General features: G+C 64.6%; 2 protein-coding genes across 4 annotated transcripts in view; both read left to right on the top strand.

The window, feature by feature from the left end:
- Positions 1-2,120, top strand: part of AKAP8L (A-kinase anchoring protein 8 like) — a 29,175-nt gene extending 27,055 nt beyond the window's left edge. For both annotated transcript variants that reach the window (XM_040990432.1, XM_040990431.1), the window contains exons 13-14: positions 1,194-1,289; positions 1,872-2,120. In XM_040990432.1, the coding sequence (XP_040846366.1) occupies positions 1,194-1,289; positions 1,872-2,120 (345 nt within the window). The remainder of the gene's footprint in view (positions 1-1,193; positions 1,290-1,871) is intronic.
- Positions 2,121-2,535: 415 nt separating this feature from the next.
- Positions 2,536-13,435, top strand: AKAP8 (A-kinase anchoring protein 8). 2 transcript variants are annotated; one of them, XM_040990430.1, is made up of 14 exons: positions 2,536-2,622; positions 4,213-4,251; positions 5,385-5,423; positions 5,698-5,959; positions 6,244-6,724; positions 6,869-6,998; positions 7,203-7,249; positions 7,680-7,713; positions 9,365-9,446; positions 10,554-10,695; positions 10,788-10,881; positions 11,096-11,226; positions 12,083-12,178; positions 12,821-13,435. In XM_040990430.1, exons 1-14 carry the CDS (start codon positions 2,604-2,606, stop codon positions 13,271-13,273), a joined length of 2,049 nt encoding a protein of 682 aa, XP_040846364.1. In that variant the 5' UTR covers positions 2,536-2,603; the 3' UTR covers positions 13,274-13,435. The 2 variants fall into 2 exon arrangements, with proteins under 2 accessions (XP_040846364.1, XP_040846363.1); XM_040990429.1 differs by having other exon boundaries at positions 7,200-7,249.
- The last annotated feature ends 1,493 nt before the right edge of the window (positions 13,436-14,928 follow it).

Below are 14,928 nucleotides of genomic sequence, written 5' to 3'. Positions count from 1 at the left end.
GGTGCAGGGTCCCAAGACTTTGGGCTGTCCTTGACTGCTTTCCCAGGCCACAGGCAGGGAGCTGGATGGGAAGTGGAGCCGCTGGGATTAGAACCGGCGACCATGTGGCGTCGTGGCACGTGCGAGGCGAGGACTTTAACCACTATGCTATCTTGCCGGGCTCCTGTTGTTTCTTGTGACATCTGGTTATCGTGGAAACAACACGGGTGGGCCACCGTGGTTTGCTTTGCAGCGTGTGTGTGGGTCTGGGCACCCAGAGGGAAGAGGTGTTTGCTGTATTGGCCATCGAAAGGGCACCCCTGAGTGTTACAATGTCTGGGTCCTGCCCCACGGCGCAGAAGGAACATACAAGTCAAAAAAAAAAAAAAAAAAAAGAGAGAGAGAGAGAGAGAGAGTGTGGGTGCTTAGATGGTTTTCTGTGGCCGGGGGACCCTCAGGTGGGTCCTCCCAGCTCCTCCACCTGCCCATTCTGCTCCGGCTTCGTGGTGATGAAAGTCAGACGCGCCTGGATTCCCGGCCATGAAGGAAACGACCCACGTTGGCATGCAGCCTTGCCCGGCGTCATACGCCTCCCTTCGGGCAGCTTACAGCGGGCACACGGCGTGCCTGAGGTTATCACTTCAACCAAAAACCACGCGCACGCTTCGCAGTGTTCCATTGCCTTAGAACTGGTGTGTGTGCGTGCGTTCTTAGATTGGTCCGTGTGAAAGGCAGGGTGACACGGGGGTGGAGAAGAGCCACCCTCGGGTGTTTTCAGCTGGCACGTGGCTGGGCCTCCATCCGGGTCCACACTAATTTGGCCATCGCGTGCCAAGCGGAGAGCCGGGCAGGAACAGGTGCGGCCAGGACTGGAAGCAAGGCTCCCATGGGAAGCCTGCCCGGGGGCGGTGGTCCACGCGTCCAACCCCAGTTTAGGATGGGTACAGGAAAAGGAATGAGCGAGGGAAGGTTTTCAGGTTTGGTTTTCTTGTAAGGTTTATCTGAAAGGCAGTGGGACATACAGAGAAAAACGGTGCGGCGTCCACTGGTGCCCTCCTGTGTCCCTGGCGTGCCTTGGGGGCCCTGGTGGACCAGGAGCCTCCCCGTGAGGGCGCAGGGTCTGGGCGGCCGCCCTGCTCGGGGTCTGTCGGGCTCCCCTCGGTGGGTCCCGCACAGCCTCTCCAGCCTGCCCGCCCTGCCCGCCCTGCCCGCAGCTCATGATGGAGCAGTCCAAGAAGTCCTCGCTCATGGTGGCCCGCAGCATCCTCAACAACAAGCTCATCAGCCAGAAGCTAGAGCGCTACCTGAAGGTGAGGGGGGTACCGAGGGTGGGGGGCGTCAGATGGGGGGTACCGAGGGTGGGGGCGTCAGATGGGGGGTACCGAGGGTGGGGGCGTCAGATGGGGGGTACCGAGGGGTCATGGGGGGTCAGGCGGGATCATGGGGGCCTGATGGGGTTATGGGGGTCTGATGGGGTCATGGGGGGCCTGATGGGGTCATGGAGGGCCTGATGGGGTTATGGGGGGCCTGATGGGGTCATGGAGGGTCTGATGGGGTCATGGGGGGTCAGGCGGGATCATGGGGGCCTGATGGGGTTATGGGGGATCTGATGGGGTCATGGAGGGCCTGATGCAGTCATGGGAGGATCTGATGGGGTTATGGAGGACCTGATGGGGTCATGGAGGATCTGATGGGGTTATGGGGGATCTGATGGGGTCATGGGAGGGTCTGATGGGGTTATGGGGGATCTGATGGGGTCATGGAGGATCTGATGGGGTTATGGAGGGTCTGATTGGGTTATGGGGGATCTGATGGGGTCATGGTGACCTGATGGGGTCACGGGTGCCGGCAGCATGCCGCCCGGCTCCCCTCAGCCTGCCCCGTCCCCGCAGGGCGAGAACCCCTTCACCGACGGCCCCGAGGAGGACAAGGAGCCGGACGAGGCCGAGCCGGAGGGCGCACCGCCGCAGCCGCCCGCGCCCCCGGAGCCCACGCCCGCAGCCGCGACCCCGCCGCCGCCGCCGCCCGAGGACGAGGAGGAGGGCGAGCCCCTGCTGGGCGGGGCGCTGCAGCGCCAGATCCGCGGCATCCCGGGGCTCGACGTGGAGGACGACGAGGAGGGCGGCGGGGGCGAGCCGTGAGCCGGCGGGGCGGCCAGTCGAGTCCAATAAACGCCATGATCGCAGGCTCGGTCCTCTGTGTGTGTGCCGGGGGCGGGGCGTGACGCCGGGGGCGGGGCGAGGGCAAAGGGGCGGCGTGATGACGTCGCGATGGAGGAGGCGGGGCGAGGACGCTGGTGCGGGAGGGAGAGGGGCGGGGCGAGGCTGCAGCAACAAGGGCGCCTGCGCAGCAGGGCGGCGGGAGCACGGGCGCGCCTGCGCAGCAGGGTGCGGTCGGGCCTAGCGCGCCGCGGGCCAACCACAGCTCCCGAGAGGCTGCGGTCGCCAATCCTGAACAACCCGGAAGGCTCACCGCCCCGCCGAGGGGCGTGTCTTCCGGAAGGTCAGCCATTGGCGGTGACGTGCACGCCCGTCTGCCAGCAGCGGAAGGCGGGAGGTGCGTTTGGGCGCATGCGTCGTGTGGCACCGTAGAAAAAGGAGCTGCTGGCGGGCCTTGTCGGAGACATGGAGCAGGGCTACGGAGGTGAGTGGCGGCCGCTGCCGGGCGCGGGCCGCAGAGGGCCGGGGGCCGCCGGGCGACGAGGCCCGAGCTCCGCAGAGAGGCCCGGCCTGCAGTCTGGGCTCCGCGCGGCCGCAGCTCTGCCGGCCCGAGGGGCAGCCGTGGGCGCGCGCTGCGCCCATTGGGCCTGCACGCCGTCTCTCCCGGGCCCGCTGCGCGCGGATTGGACGGCCGGCCGAGGGGGCGGGCGGGGCCGGGCTCCGGGGGGCTCCGCGCGGGGTCGGCCGGGCCGTTGCTGCTTCGCCAAGGGGCCGGAGCTCGGCCCGGAGCCCGCGGCTCCACCGACGCCACAAGATGGCGGCTCCGGAGGCGGGGCCAGGGCGTGGGGTGTGCTGGGGGCTCCGGGGCGGGGACCCCCGGGCAGCCGGGGCAGAGACCCCCGGGGCTTGGACAGGGACCCCCGGGCAGCCGGGACGGGGACCCCTGGGCAACCAGGCAGGGACCCCCGGGGCTTGGACAGGGACCCCCCGGCAGCCAGGCAGAGACCCCCGGGCAGCCGGGGCAGAGAACCCCGGGGCTTGGACAGGGACCCCCGGGCAGCCGGGGCAGAGACCCCCGGGGCTCGGACAGGGACCCCCGGGCAGCCGGGGCAGAGACCCCCGGGGCTTGGACAGGGACCCCCGGGCAGCCGGGACGGGGACCCCTGGGCAACCAGGCAGGGACCCCCGGGGCTTGGACAGGGACCCCCGAGCAACCAGGCAGAGACCCCCGGGGCTCGGACAGAGACCCCTGGGCAGCCGGGGCAGGGGCCCCCGGGGCTTGGACAGGGACCCCAAGGCAGCCGGGGCAGCGACCCCCGGGGCTTGGACAGAGACCCCTGGGACCCCTGGGCAGCCTGGACGGGACAGGTCCCCTTGGGCAGCTGCGGGCGCCGGGGCGGGGACCCCTGGGACAGCCAGGACAGGGATCTCTTGGGCTCAGCCGGGGACCCTGCCTGTGCAGCTCCGTCGCCTCGGGCAGCCTCCGACGGCACCCCAAAACCATGCAGAAGCACAAGGCCCCTCTGCCCTCCCATTGTCGGGCATCAGGGCCCTCTGGGAGGCCCTCACTGAGTTCCTGGCAGGCGGCCATGGTGGGATCTGTCCCCCAGGGCAGCTTCCGTAAATACTGCAGTTTCACTAGAGTGCTGTGCCTAGGGTGTTTGAAGGCTAATGCACAGCAAAGGGGGCGGGGGGGTGGAGGCTGCCTTCTAGTATTCGGGTCGGTGCACGCACGGGGGAAGGTTGCTTGGTGGGTGCCACAAGGCGAGGAAGGGCACAGCCAGATAGTGGTTCTGCTGGTTGCCGCCCCTGGCCTGCCGTCCACGCACCGTGGGCATATAGCAGGCATCCTGTTGTTGGTGGGAGCATCCCAGGGAGAGGAAGGTATAGGGGTGTCCGGTTCCACACGCCTCAGGGGCACATGGGGGGCGGGGTTAGGATCTGGGAGAACCCCGAGTTATCACAGCCTGCTTGGCGGGAGCTGAACAAGCCGCTTGTTCGACGGGCTGCTGTGCTGTGAGGCAGCCTCCTCGGTGGCCGGGACTCCTTCACAAGCGGGATCTTGTGTCCACAGGCTACGGGGCGTGGAACGCAGGGCCTGCCAACACCCAAGGTGAGTGGGGGCTGCGAGGGGGGACGGTCAGCCAGGAATGCAGTGGCATCTCCGTGAGCCCACATGTCCTTTGCCCCCAAATAACGGGCAGTGCAACTTGAGTGCTGTGAAACTCCTAGCAGAGGGTGTGGTCTGGTGCGAGCTGGTGGTCGTCTGCTGGCTGTCTCGCTTTGCCTCCCAGCACGGCTTTGAACTCGGGGCTGAGCAGGCAGGGCAAGTTCAGAGTTGCCTGGACGGTTCCAACCGGCAGCAGGCGCTGTGTGCTTGGCCAGGCGTCCCAGCACACATGGTTTTTGTTTTTAAGATTTATTTATTTCCCATTGGAAAGGCAGATATACAGAGAGGAGGAGAAACAAAAAAAGTCCTCCATCCATTGGTTCACTCTTCCAATGGTCGCACTGGCCAGAGCCAAGTCAACCTGAAGCCAGGAACTTCTTCCGGGTCTCCCACGTGGGTGCAGGGTCCCAAGGCTTTGGGCCGTTCTCTACTGCTTTCCCAGGCCACAGGCAGGGAGCTGGAAGCAGGGCTGCTGGGATTAGAACTGGCGCCCATATGGGATCCTGGCACATGCAAGGTGCAGACTTTAGCCACTAGGCTGCCACGCCAGGCCCAATATGGTTTTCTTTGCAGTATGTTGCCCAGCAGCTTAAACTATTGCCAAGCCTTGTCCCTAGCTCATGGATGGAGTTTGCCCTGGGGGCCTCTGGTTGACCACATGGTCAGCTCCTTGAGGACACCTGGAGTTGCTGCCCACTCCGGTTGTCGCCCACAGCTGCGGGCACCAGTGCCCCCGTGCCCGCAGTCCCTGCTGCTGGCGTGCAGCCACGGCCTTGTGGAGTTGAGCTGGGGACATGATTCTTTCCATCCTAGCCCTCCAAGGGCGGTTGGCAGTGCCTGAGAACTGGCTTCTGTGAGGCTCGGCTGGGCACCCTGGCCAGGACAGCGAGCTCCCTGGGGAGCACACAGCGTTCTCCCCCTTCCACTGCCAGGGGGAGGTGGGGCTTGCCTGGGAGGCCAGCCCAGGAGCTGCTCAGCCCAGGGCCTTGTGGGACACGGGCCCCCCCGACGGCAGCTGGGCTGCCGGTGTCCTTGGACCTGCGCGCGAGGCGCTCATCGTGTCTGTCTGTCCGCAGGTGCATACGGATCTGGTGTGAGCAGCTGGGGGTCTCCAGGTGGGTGAGGGGCTGCGACCGGGGGGCCGGTGGCATGGCTCTCCGTGCCTGATGTGAGCGTGGGGTGATGAGGAGGAGACTTGGGGGGCTCGTGGGTGGGGTCCGGAAGCAGCAGCAGCTGTAACTCCCAGCCCCCCGTGCCACGGGCTGGCATGGGAAGAGCCACGGCTGCCTCCTCCTGCAGGTGCGCAGCGTGGTGCCAGCTGTGCTTAACGCTGGTCCCCCTTTTCGTTTTGGATGGGCATCTGAGCTGAGGTCGCCCTCCCTCTGACAGGTTACGACAACTACAACTACTATGGATCGCAGAATACCAGTGTCCATTCGGGATCTTCGTACAACTACGGGCCAGCCTCCTGGGAGGCCGCCAAGGCCAGCGACAGCGGCCCCGCCATGCACATGGGCTCCTACGGGCCGGAGCCGTGCGACAACTCCGACTCGCTCATTGCCAAGATCAACCAGCGCCTGGACATGATGTCCAAGGAAGGGGGCAGGGGCGGGAGCGGTGGCGGTGCAGAAATCATGCAGGACCGGGACAGGTAATTAGAACCTGGGGCCCTGGCATGCTTGGTTCCATGCCCGTGGGTGCCGGGGGGAAGCTGAGCCCCCTGTAGACAAGACTTTGTGGCTGGGTTCCCAAGGGCCCGGCTGACCGCTGAGCCCACCCAGCCACTGCAGACTCCCTGACCCAGTAAGGCACAGTCAGTCGCCTGGGGAGGGGGGAGATTGCCATTCTGACCCGAAGGAGCAGCTTGGCTGGAGTGTCGAGGTCAGAGGTCAGCGCCCCCAGCTTCCCCTGACGTGGTTCTGGCTTCGTTTTCAGCAACTTCCGCTTCCAACAGTTCGAGCCCTACGACTCCAGGCCTTGCGTGCCGGAGCAGAACTCCTACCGCCCCAACTACAGCTACGACTACGATTACGACCCGGGGGCCAACCACAACGGCGGCTTCGGGGCCGGCCAGTACAGCGACTGCCGGGACCTGGCCCGCGAGCGTGGCCCGCTGGACAGCTTTGCACGGGGCCGGGGCCAGGGCCGCTTCCAGGAGCGGGGCAGCTCCGGCAGCTTTGGGCGCGGCGACCCCTTCGTGCCGGCCTCCTCCGAGTCCCTGTCCACCTCCTGGAATGACATGAGCTATGCAGCTGGCAGGGGCCCCGGCGGCCATTCCGGCAACAGGCCGCCTCCTTCCCTGTTCTCCCAGTCCATGGGCTCCGACTACTGCGGGATGGGCATGCAGGGCACCGGCAGCTATGACAACAGCATGCCCTTCGGCTGTGGCCGCGCGCAGACGCACCTGCGAGACTGGGTAAGCCCTCCCTCGTGGCCCCTGGCGACCCCTGTGCATTTTGCTCCACTCACAGTCAGCTCCACAGCACTGCGCATGGGTGCTGTGCGTGGGTTGGCACGACGCGGGTTAAATGGCAACCAAAAGGGCCCTGTGTGTCTGCAGCCCAGGAGGCGGGGTTTTGACCGCTTCGGACCGGACGGCATGGGCAGGAAGCGGAGGCCGTTCCCCATGTACGAGGAGCCAGACGCCAAGGTGGCCCGGGCTGACAGCGAAGGAGATGTTTCCGAAAATGGTGCGTGCCCGCCGCGTCCCCGCGAGGGCGCACGGCCCGTGCCCCGGTGACGCGGGAACCCGAGGGTGGCAGGGCGCACCCAGCCTTCGGCGGTGGTCAGGCACCACGTTGTAGCTCTGGGCGCCGAGTGCCAGGAGCAGAGGCAAGGCACGGGGGGAGCCCCTGGCGGCGGCTGACCCGTCCTGCTCCCTTTGTGTCTAGCAGACGACGGAGCTGGCGACTTCCGCTCGGGAGATGAAGAATGCAGGGGTGTAAGTCCACCTCAAGGCCGAGGCCCCCCACGTGGCCGGGATGTGGGGCTGCTTTGTCCTCCCTCCCGCGTGGATCTAATTCCCCTGACCTGGACCCAGTCCTGGCCCTGGGGCTCACATTTCCCTTCCTGCAGCTCACTCCCGCAGTCCTAACCCTTAGACACTGTCCCCCCTGGGCCGTGGGGTGCCAGAGGGAGCCCCGTGTTGCTGCTCTAACGGGAGGCCCACGCCTGAGCCTTAACCTGGCAGCAGGGGTGCTCAGGGCCACCAGGCCGCTTCCGGTCAGGAGCACTGGAGTTGGCCCCCAGTAGATCTAGGGGGAGATTGTCCGCCGCCATCGCGCAGCCAAGGGCTGACGGCTGGTGGAATGTTCTGGAACCGCACCCGCCCCCCCTCCTCACGGCCCAACTTTGCCTGTGCCTTTTTCCAGGAGGACGAGCTCTGTGATTCTGGGAGGCAGAAAGGTAGGTGTCGTCCAGGGTCCCCTGTGTCTTCCCGGAGGCCCCACAGGGCCGGGCTTCTGAGCAAGCTGGGGGCCTGGATGGAGAGGCAGCAGGCTGGTGGCACAGGAAGGGCCACAGCCACCCTGGGGGGCCCTGGCCAGGGCCATCGCAGACGCTTGGCCGGAAACAGGTCTGTTTGTTTGCCTCGCTGAGTCAGTGCAGTGCAGTGTGGGAGGAACGCTCCCGTCGGGCTGTCTGCAGTGCTTGTGATGCTGGGGGGGAGGGTGGGGTCTCGGGCTACAGTCCCCTGTCACCCCCGGACTTCACTGTCCACCTGCCTCGGTTGCTGGCCTCCAGGGTTGGGGGTCCTGGCAGCTGTGTGCACGTCAGCATGCACCCCCGAGGCTGGAAGGGAGAGCGCCCACCACCCGGAGCGAGCCTGGCGGCTCCCGAGGAACAGGGCTTGCTCAGGATGTGTTGGCAGCGCCAGCGCGGGGACCTGAGTCCGGAGTAGGAGACCAGGCAGGCGGAGCCTGAGCGCTCCCAACGGGGCTATGGAAAAGCAACCAACCCGAGATGCGGGGGCCATGGCTTCCCCAAAAGCCACCCGTGTGCCTTCTCCCCCACCCTCTTCCTGAGGGTCCGTCATGGCTGCCTCACCCAAGGGTCCCAGGCTGACCCCGTGTGTGCGGTTTAGGGTGCAGCTTCGCCTCTTCTTTGGTGCCCCTGTGACTCTGAGCGGTCCCGCCCGTAGCTGGGAACACGCCGAGGGTAGAGCAGCTCGGGCGGCAGGGTCAATGCTACAGCAAAGGTGACGTGTTTGTTGCGCACAGGTCCTTCTGCCTGCCCGGGATGACTTTGCTATTAAACAGCAGGCATAGTTTCAGGCAGTGACCTCTTGCCAAAAGTCTCACTCGCCCTTTTGAGAGGCTTCTGAGCAGCGCACGCCGGTCGCCATCTTCGTGGGACAGCCGGGCCTGGCCTCAGGGGTAGGGGTTACAGTTCAGATGCTTCTCCCATCCTTTTTTTTTTCCAGTGTCCTTCCGGCCTCTGGCTCTGAGCCCCAGAGCACCGGCCCGGCCTCAGGGCTGGGGTTGCTTGGCTGCGCCGGCTGTGACCCCAGCCGACAGATGGCGGGAGGACCCATGAGTCTCTTCCCCCATTGTTTATTTCTAGCATTGCTTCCCACACAGCCCTGGGAAAGCCCTAGGTTGACGGGCTCTTTTGTTTGTGAGTGGAAGATAGAGTTTGGGCCAGCAAGGACTCAGACCTGCTGAGGCCCTAGGTCAGCGGAGGCCGACGGGAGGGGCGTCACTGCCCCCTGCAGGTGGGATGGAGGGGCCTGCCTGCTGCCGCCTCTGTAGCTGCTACGGAGAGCTGCTTCTCCCCTCCTTAAGTGACCCCGGGGGAAGACCTGGTGACGGGGCCCAGCCGAGGACAACACAGGCAAGTGAGCTCTGTGTCGGCGGGTTGAGCAGGCCGTGCCCCCTGAGCCGTGCTGGCCTCTACTGGGCCGTGGCAGGAGCAGTGAGACGCCTCCGGGCACTCATCAGAGGCCCGTGCCTTTTGGGAACCTTTGCTGGCACCACGTGCCATGCGGCCCGGCACAGGGCCGCCACAGCCCTCCACGAGGCCCTGGCACTGGCTTCTGGAAGGTCCTTCTCTGTCACAGGAGAGGACGAGGATGACGACATAAAGAAGAGACGCGAGAAGCAGAGGAGGAGAGACCGGATGCGGGACCGAGCGGCCGACAGGTGGGCAGCGGGCAGAGTGGTTGGGGGAGTGGGGAGTTATGTGCTCTGGCCCCGGGGCAGCCACCAGGGACTGGCACCAGGGCATCCTGGAGGAAGGAGTAGGTGACAAGAGCTGCTGAGGGGCCTCGGTGCGCTGTCCAGACCACGCCCGGGGGTAACAGCAAGAAGGCACCCGGGGGTGCAGGAAACACCAGGCCCCTTGTGGCCAAATGGGACAGAGGCAAGAGTGCCACCACAGAGCCAGGAGGCCAAGCATTGTAAAGCACGGGCCCGTTTCTGTCCGTTCGTTTGAAAGGCGAAGAGGTAAACAGAAAGACATCTTGGCACCCTTCAGTTCACCCCCCCCCCCCCAAAATGCCCTCAGTCAGGCCCGGGCCAGGTCAGAACCAGGAGGCTGGCACTCTAACCCGTGTCGTCCATGTGGGTGACAGGAGGCCCCGGGCACATAGCAGAGCTCCACGGACACAAACAAGTGCTCAAGTGTGGGCCACTGCCAGCATGGCAGGTGGCAGCTTGCCCCGCTTCAGGGGCCTCTCCGCGCGAGACACGGAGAACCTGGAAGGGCCTTGTTCCGTCGGGTCTCCTGACTAGGGTAGAGAAGAAGCACCCAGCTACTCCGCCTGCAGTCGAGTCCCTGGCATGGGAGACGGGTCCTCCGGGCTCCTGGGGGAGTGGATGGAAGATCTGTCCGTTTTCTTTCCGCCTCATTCCCTCTGCTTGGAAGTGATAACAGTGACGGGGGCCTGGCTCCAGAGCGCCCTGCACCCTTCACAGGGCCGGGCAGGGAGGGTCCCCAGGGCAGGTGGGCACTGCAGGCCACTCACCCTCACCACACAGGCTTGATTGCGCTCGGAGAGCGTGCAGGGTCCCCCAGGAAAGGAGCCGATATTGGGTAACGTGACGTCTCCAGCTCGGCTCCTTCATATACAGTGACGACCAGGCTAGCTTGGGGAGTTTGGGGGGGTCGGTGGTTCTGGGAAGCCACCCCGGAGGCAGTGTGACTCGCTTTTCTCTGTGTCCCCTGTGCGGCTGTGTCCCCCCAGGCAGCCCCTTGGCCGTGCTGTGACGGCACCCCCCCCTTTCCTCCCCCCTGTCACTGTCCTGCAGAATTCAGTTTGCCTGCTCAGTGTGCAAGTTCCGGAGCTTTGAGGACGAAGAGTTCCAGAAACATCTACAAAGCAAGTTCCACAAGGAGACGCTGCGCTTCATTGGCACCAAGCTGCCCGACAAGACGGTGGAGTTCCTGCAAGTGAGCACACAGCCGCCCCCGGCCAGGGGACGGGAGGACGGGCCGCCTGGGCAGCCCCGGGGCAGCCACCGTTCACACGGTCCCTCCTCCAGGAGTACATCGTAAACCGGAACAAGAAAATTGAGAAGCGGCGGCGGGAGCTGACGGAGAAGGAGAGCCCCAAACCCAAGCCGGATCCTTTCAAGGGTGAGCAGGGGGTCCTGGGGTGCAGGGGACCAGACACAGCCCAGGGGCTGCTGGGAGGAGGAGGAGGGCGGGACCCCACGTGGCCCCAGGGCACAGCGGAGGATAGCAGCATCAAGCCCCGGGCTTCCTGCAGCGGGCACAGGCAGTTAGGGCTTGGGCGGCAGTGGGCAGGAGTGGGAGAGACTGGTGAACGGCCGCCCGGCCTCCGGCACAGGCATCGGCCAGGAGCACTTCTTCAAGAAGATCGAGGCTGCGCACTGCTTGGCCTGTGACATGCTGATCCCCGCGCAGCCGCAGCTCCTGCAGCGCCACCTGCACTCCGTGGACCACAACCACAACCGCAGGGTGAGTTGTCCTGGGTGAGGGGATGGGACTCTCCCGGTCCCCTGTGGGCACGCGGGGACAGCTGGTGGGCAGTGCCACGGCCATTGCAACACCCCCCCCCAGAGCGGCGGCCAGCAGATCGGAAGGCACCATGCGTGTGTGTGTGCCCAGCTAGCCAACTGCCAACACGTGAGGGCTCCTCTAGCCAGGAAAGCCTAGAGCGGCCTGCCCTGCCCCCGCGCGTCTCAGTGCCCCTGCTCCATCCGTCCTTTGGACCGCCGCGTCTCTGCTTTCCTATGTAACGTCACCAAACTGTGTCCCTCGTTCCAGTGTTCACTAAAAGTGTTCTCCCAAGTACTTGGGCTGTCATCCTCTGCCATCCCAGGCTCCTTGGCAGAAAGCAAGCCGCATAGGGCCTGGCACTGTGGCAGAGCAGCTTAGCCCCAGGCCTGCTCTTTCCACATGGGCGCCAGCTCAGCGAGTCCCAGGTGCTCCACCTCCCACCAACTCCCACATCTGGGAAAGCAGCAGAGGATGGCCCCCAAGTATCTGGGCTTCTGCACCAGCGTGGGTGGGATCTGGAAGAGGCCTGGGCACCTGGCTCCAGCCTGGCACTGCCCCGGCCATTGTGGCTACTCGAATTAACCAGCGGATGGGAGAGGCGCTCTTTCTGTACCTGCCTCTGCTTTTCAAGTCAATTCACAATAAATAAGAAAGCAAGCCGACCAGGCCAGAAGCCGAGCAGCTAGGACTCGAACCGGCATTCCCACGCGGGATGCCAGCCCCAGGGAAGCAGCTGTGTGGCTGCCGCCAGGGCAGCTTGGTCCTCAGGCCACCCTGACTGCCCGTGGGCGTCCACTCGTGTTTCCTTTGGCAGCTGGCCGCGGAGCAGTTTAAGAAGACGAGCCTGCACGTGGCCAAGAGCGTGCTGAACAACAGACACATCGTGAAGATGCTGGAGAAATACCTCAAGGTCAGGGGGGCACAGCGGGCACAGTGCACGTGTGGGTGGGGACGGGGTGCAGGTTGCAGCTACTCCCCTGTCCTGAGGCGGCCCCAAGGCGCAGAGCTCAGGTTCCAGGGCTCGGATCCCCTGTGGCCTTCAAGCCAGGTGTCCTCCGTACCTGCGTGCGCTGTGTGTCCATCTTAGGGTGCAAGGCAGAGCGCAGGAGGCTCCCTGGTTTGCAGCCCCAAGGGCCACAGTGCCACTGGAGCTGGCGCTGTGCGTGGAATAGTCTGGCTTCGATGGGCTGGGCCTGGGAACCAGAGAGAGAGAGAGAGAGTGTGTGTGTTTGTGTCCCAAGGCAGGCAGAGAGAGGCTTGGGGCTCGGCTCTGGGGGGCAACAGGTGCCCACAGTGACCTGAGGCCGACTCGCCTGCCCTGTGGCGTCCCAGTCATTGTCAAAGCAGCATTTCCTGCCAGCTGGCTTTATGAGAAGGCCTCAGCCATTCAACACGCCTCTGGAATAGAGCAGAGAGCAGTGGTCCGAGCTTGGCCCTGGCTCCTGAAGCTGAGCCCACAGGGCCCGGCGCCTGCCTGGGAGTGGCTGGCGCCCACACACACACCGGGGGACAGCCGCAGGCCGCTCTGACCTCACTCATTCTTTCTGATCAGGGCGAGGACCCCTTCACCAGCGAGGACCCGGAGATGGAAGCGGAGGACAAGGAGGAGAGCCCAGAGGAGGTGGCAGCCGAGGTCTTAGCCGACGTGGTCACGGCCACGGTGCGGGCCGTGGAGGGGGAGGAGAGCGAGGCAGTGCCAACCCCCGGGGGCAGCCAGGCTCCAGCCGCCGAGGAGGCCCCCGTGGAGTCAGCAGAGAGCGCCGGCAGTGCCCACAATGACACACAGCCGGACGAGCAGACAGACCCACAGGCGAGTGGGACAGCATCCGAGGTGGGGCTCACCGCGGCCCCTGCGGGCGAGACCGGAAGTCAGGATGCCCAGGCTGGGAGTGAAGAGGCGGTGCCAGCAGCCTCGGCAGATGAGGCCAGCGCGGAAGCTGCCGCTGCGGGCACAGCCACCCCAGACAGCCACGAAGCACAAACTGATGATGCTCCTGCAGTGTGACATTGACACAGGGCCAGAACACTGGAGACCCCGCTGCCTGCATCCCGAGGGCCTCGCTCCACCCCACCATCTGAGGCCCGGGGGGCCGCGCATCCCTGCAGCTCCTGGGTCAGCCCCTGCACCCTGCGGCCGCAATCCTAATAAAAGCTGCGTGGTAGCTCTGGATGTGGCTTGGTGTAGTGACTTCGGGTCCACAGTGTGGGAGTTTGGGGGTGGCTGGCTGGGAGCCCCTGTCCTGGATTGCAGCTGGCCAGGCAGTGGGGCAGGCATGCTCCTGCAACCCTGCACGCCTCGTGTCCATCCTTTTCTATGAATTGTGTATTCCCATGGACACTGATGACACGGGTGTCACTCCCGAGGAGGGAGCACATTAACAAAGCTCAGAGCAGCAGTGTCAGATGGCCCGAGTGAACAGGCCAGCAGCGAGTCAAGGCAGTGAGGGGCTGCTGCAAGGGCCATCCTGCCGGTCCCAGCTGCCTGCAGACCCTTCCCGTGTGTCCAGATCTGCCTCAGACCTCGGGCTGAACAAGCAGCCGGCAGGCGACAAAAGCCCTGACCAGCACCTGCCACATACCCGATGCCAGTCCCTGGGAGCTTGGGAGGGGGGGATGCAGGACAGGTGGTCATGGAGAACTCCTGAAAGGAACTGATACACAACATCTGGAACGTGGCCGCACCACTGCTCAGCGGCAGTGTGCCCTGTAAGCCTGTTAAGGCCAGCAGGGCCGTGGCATTGGCCGTGAGGAGCGTTGAACAACAGCCTGCTAAGTTGACACCATCCCAAGGGACCTGGCTGGTCTCTAACTCCCGCAGCCCCCCGGGAGGCCGTGGCAGGGATGGCTTCTTCCCGCCCACAGGGGACACGCAGGTCGGATGATCACCACTCCTCGGGTTAGCTGTTGCATTGAGAGGCCGAACCGGCAGTCAATAGTGCAAAAGACGAGGGCGCAGCCATTTGGGGTGTCTGCAGTTCAAGCTGGATTGTCAGGCCTGGCTCAGCTGCGCCACTTCCCATCGAACTCCCAGGAAAGGCACCCACGAGAGGGGCAGAGCATGGCCTAGCTCCTTAGGGTGTCACATCCATGCGAAAGACGGAATTGCTGCTTCCTGCATGAGCTGGCTAGCCCTGGCGGCTGGAAAACCACCTAAATACTATTCACTGTTGAGTTTAAGATTTATTTTTATGGAAAAACAGATTTACAGATCCAAGCACGGGTTCACTCACCAGGTGGCTACAACTGGAGCTGAGCCAATCCTAACCTGGGTGCCAGGAGCCTCTTCTGGGTCTCCCACGCGGGTGCAGGATCCCAAAGCTTTGGGCCGTCCTCCACTGCTTTCCCAGGCCACAAGCAGGGAGCTGGATGGGAAGTGGGATTAGAACCGGCGCCCATATGGGATCCTGACGTGCTCAAGGTCAGGACTTTAGCTGCTAGGCCATGCTGCTGGGCCCCAGAAGTTTATTTCCAGTGGTCCCTGACAGAAGCTACAAGTCATCTGGTGTCTGAAGTCTTGATGGGAGCTTGGAGATGTTCTGGGGCGCGAGCGAGATCACACCAGACACGTCTCGGGTTTATTAAGGAGTCTTTATTAACCAAGCTTGGTGATAGCAGAGCGTACTGGAAATGGCGAATCACAAGGCCATACGGCCATCCAAC

Source organism: Ochotona curzoniae, unplaced genomic scaffold (genome assembly GCF_017591425.1).
Source record: "Ochotona curzoniae isolate NIBS_2020 unplaced genomic scaffold, NIBS_Ocur_1.0 contig_605, whole genome shotgun sequence".
NCBI classification, from domain to species: domain Eukaryota; kingdom Metazoa; phylum Chordata; class Mammalia; order Lagomorpha; family Ochotonidae; genus Ochotona; species Ochotona curzoniae.
This window is presented reverse-complemented; position numbering and strand designations above follow the sequence as displayed.

What these genes read in the sequence shown, in the direction of transcription:
- AKAP8 (XM_040990429.1), top strand. An exon ending in CGGGACCGAGCGGCCGACAG is followed by an intron (nt 9,447 to 10,553) that starts GTGGGCAGCGGG and finishes ACTGTCCTGCAG; the next exon opens with AATTCAGTTTGCCTGCTCAG. An exon ending in CAAGCCGGATCCTTTCAAGG is followed by an intron (nt 10,882 to 11,095) that starts GTGAGCAGGGGG and finishes CCTCCGGCACAG; the next exon opens with GCATCGGCCAGGAGCACTTC.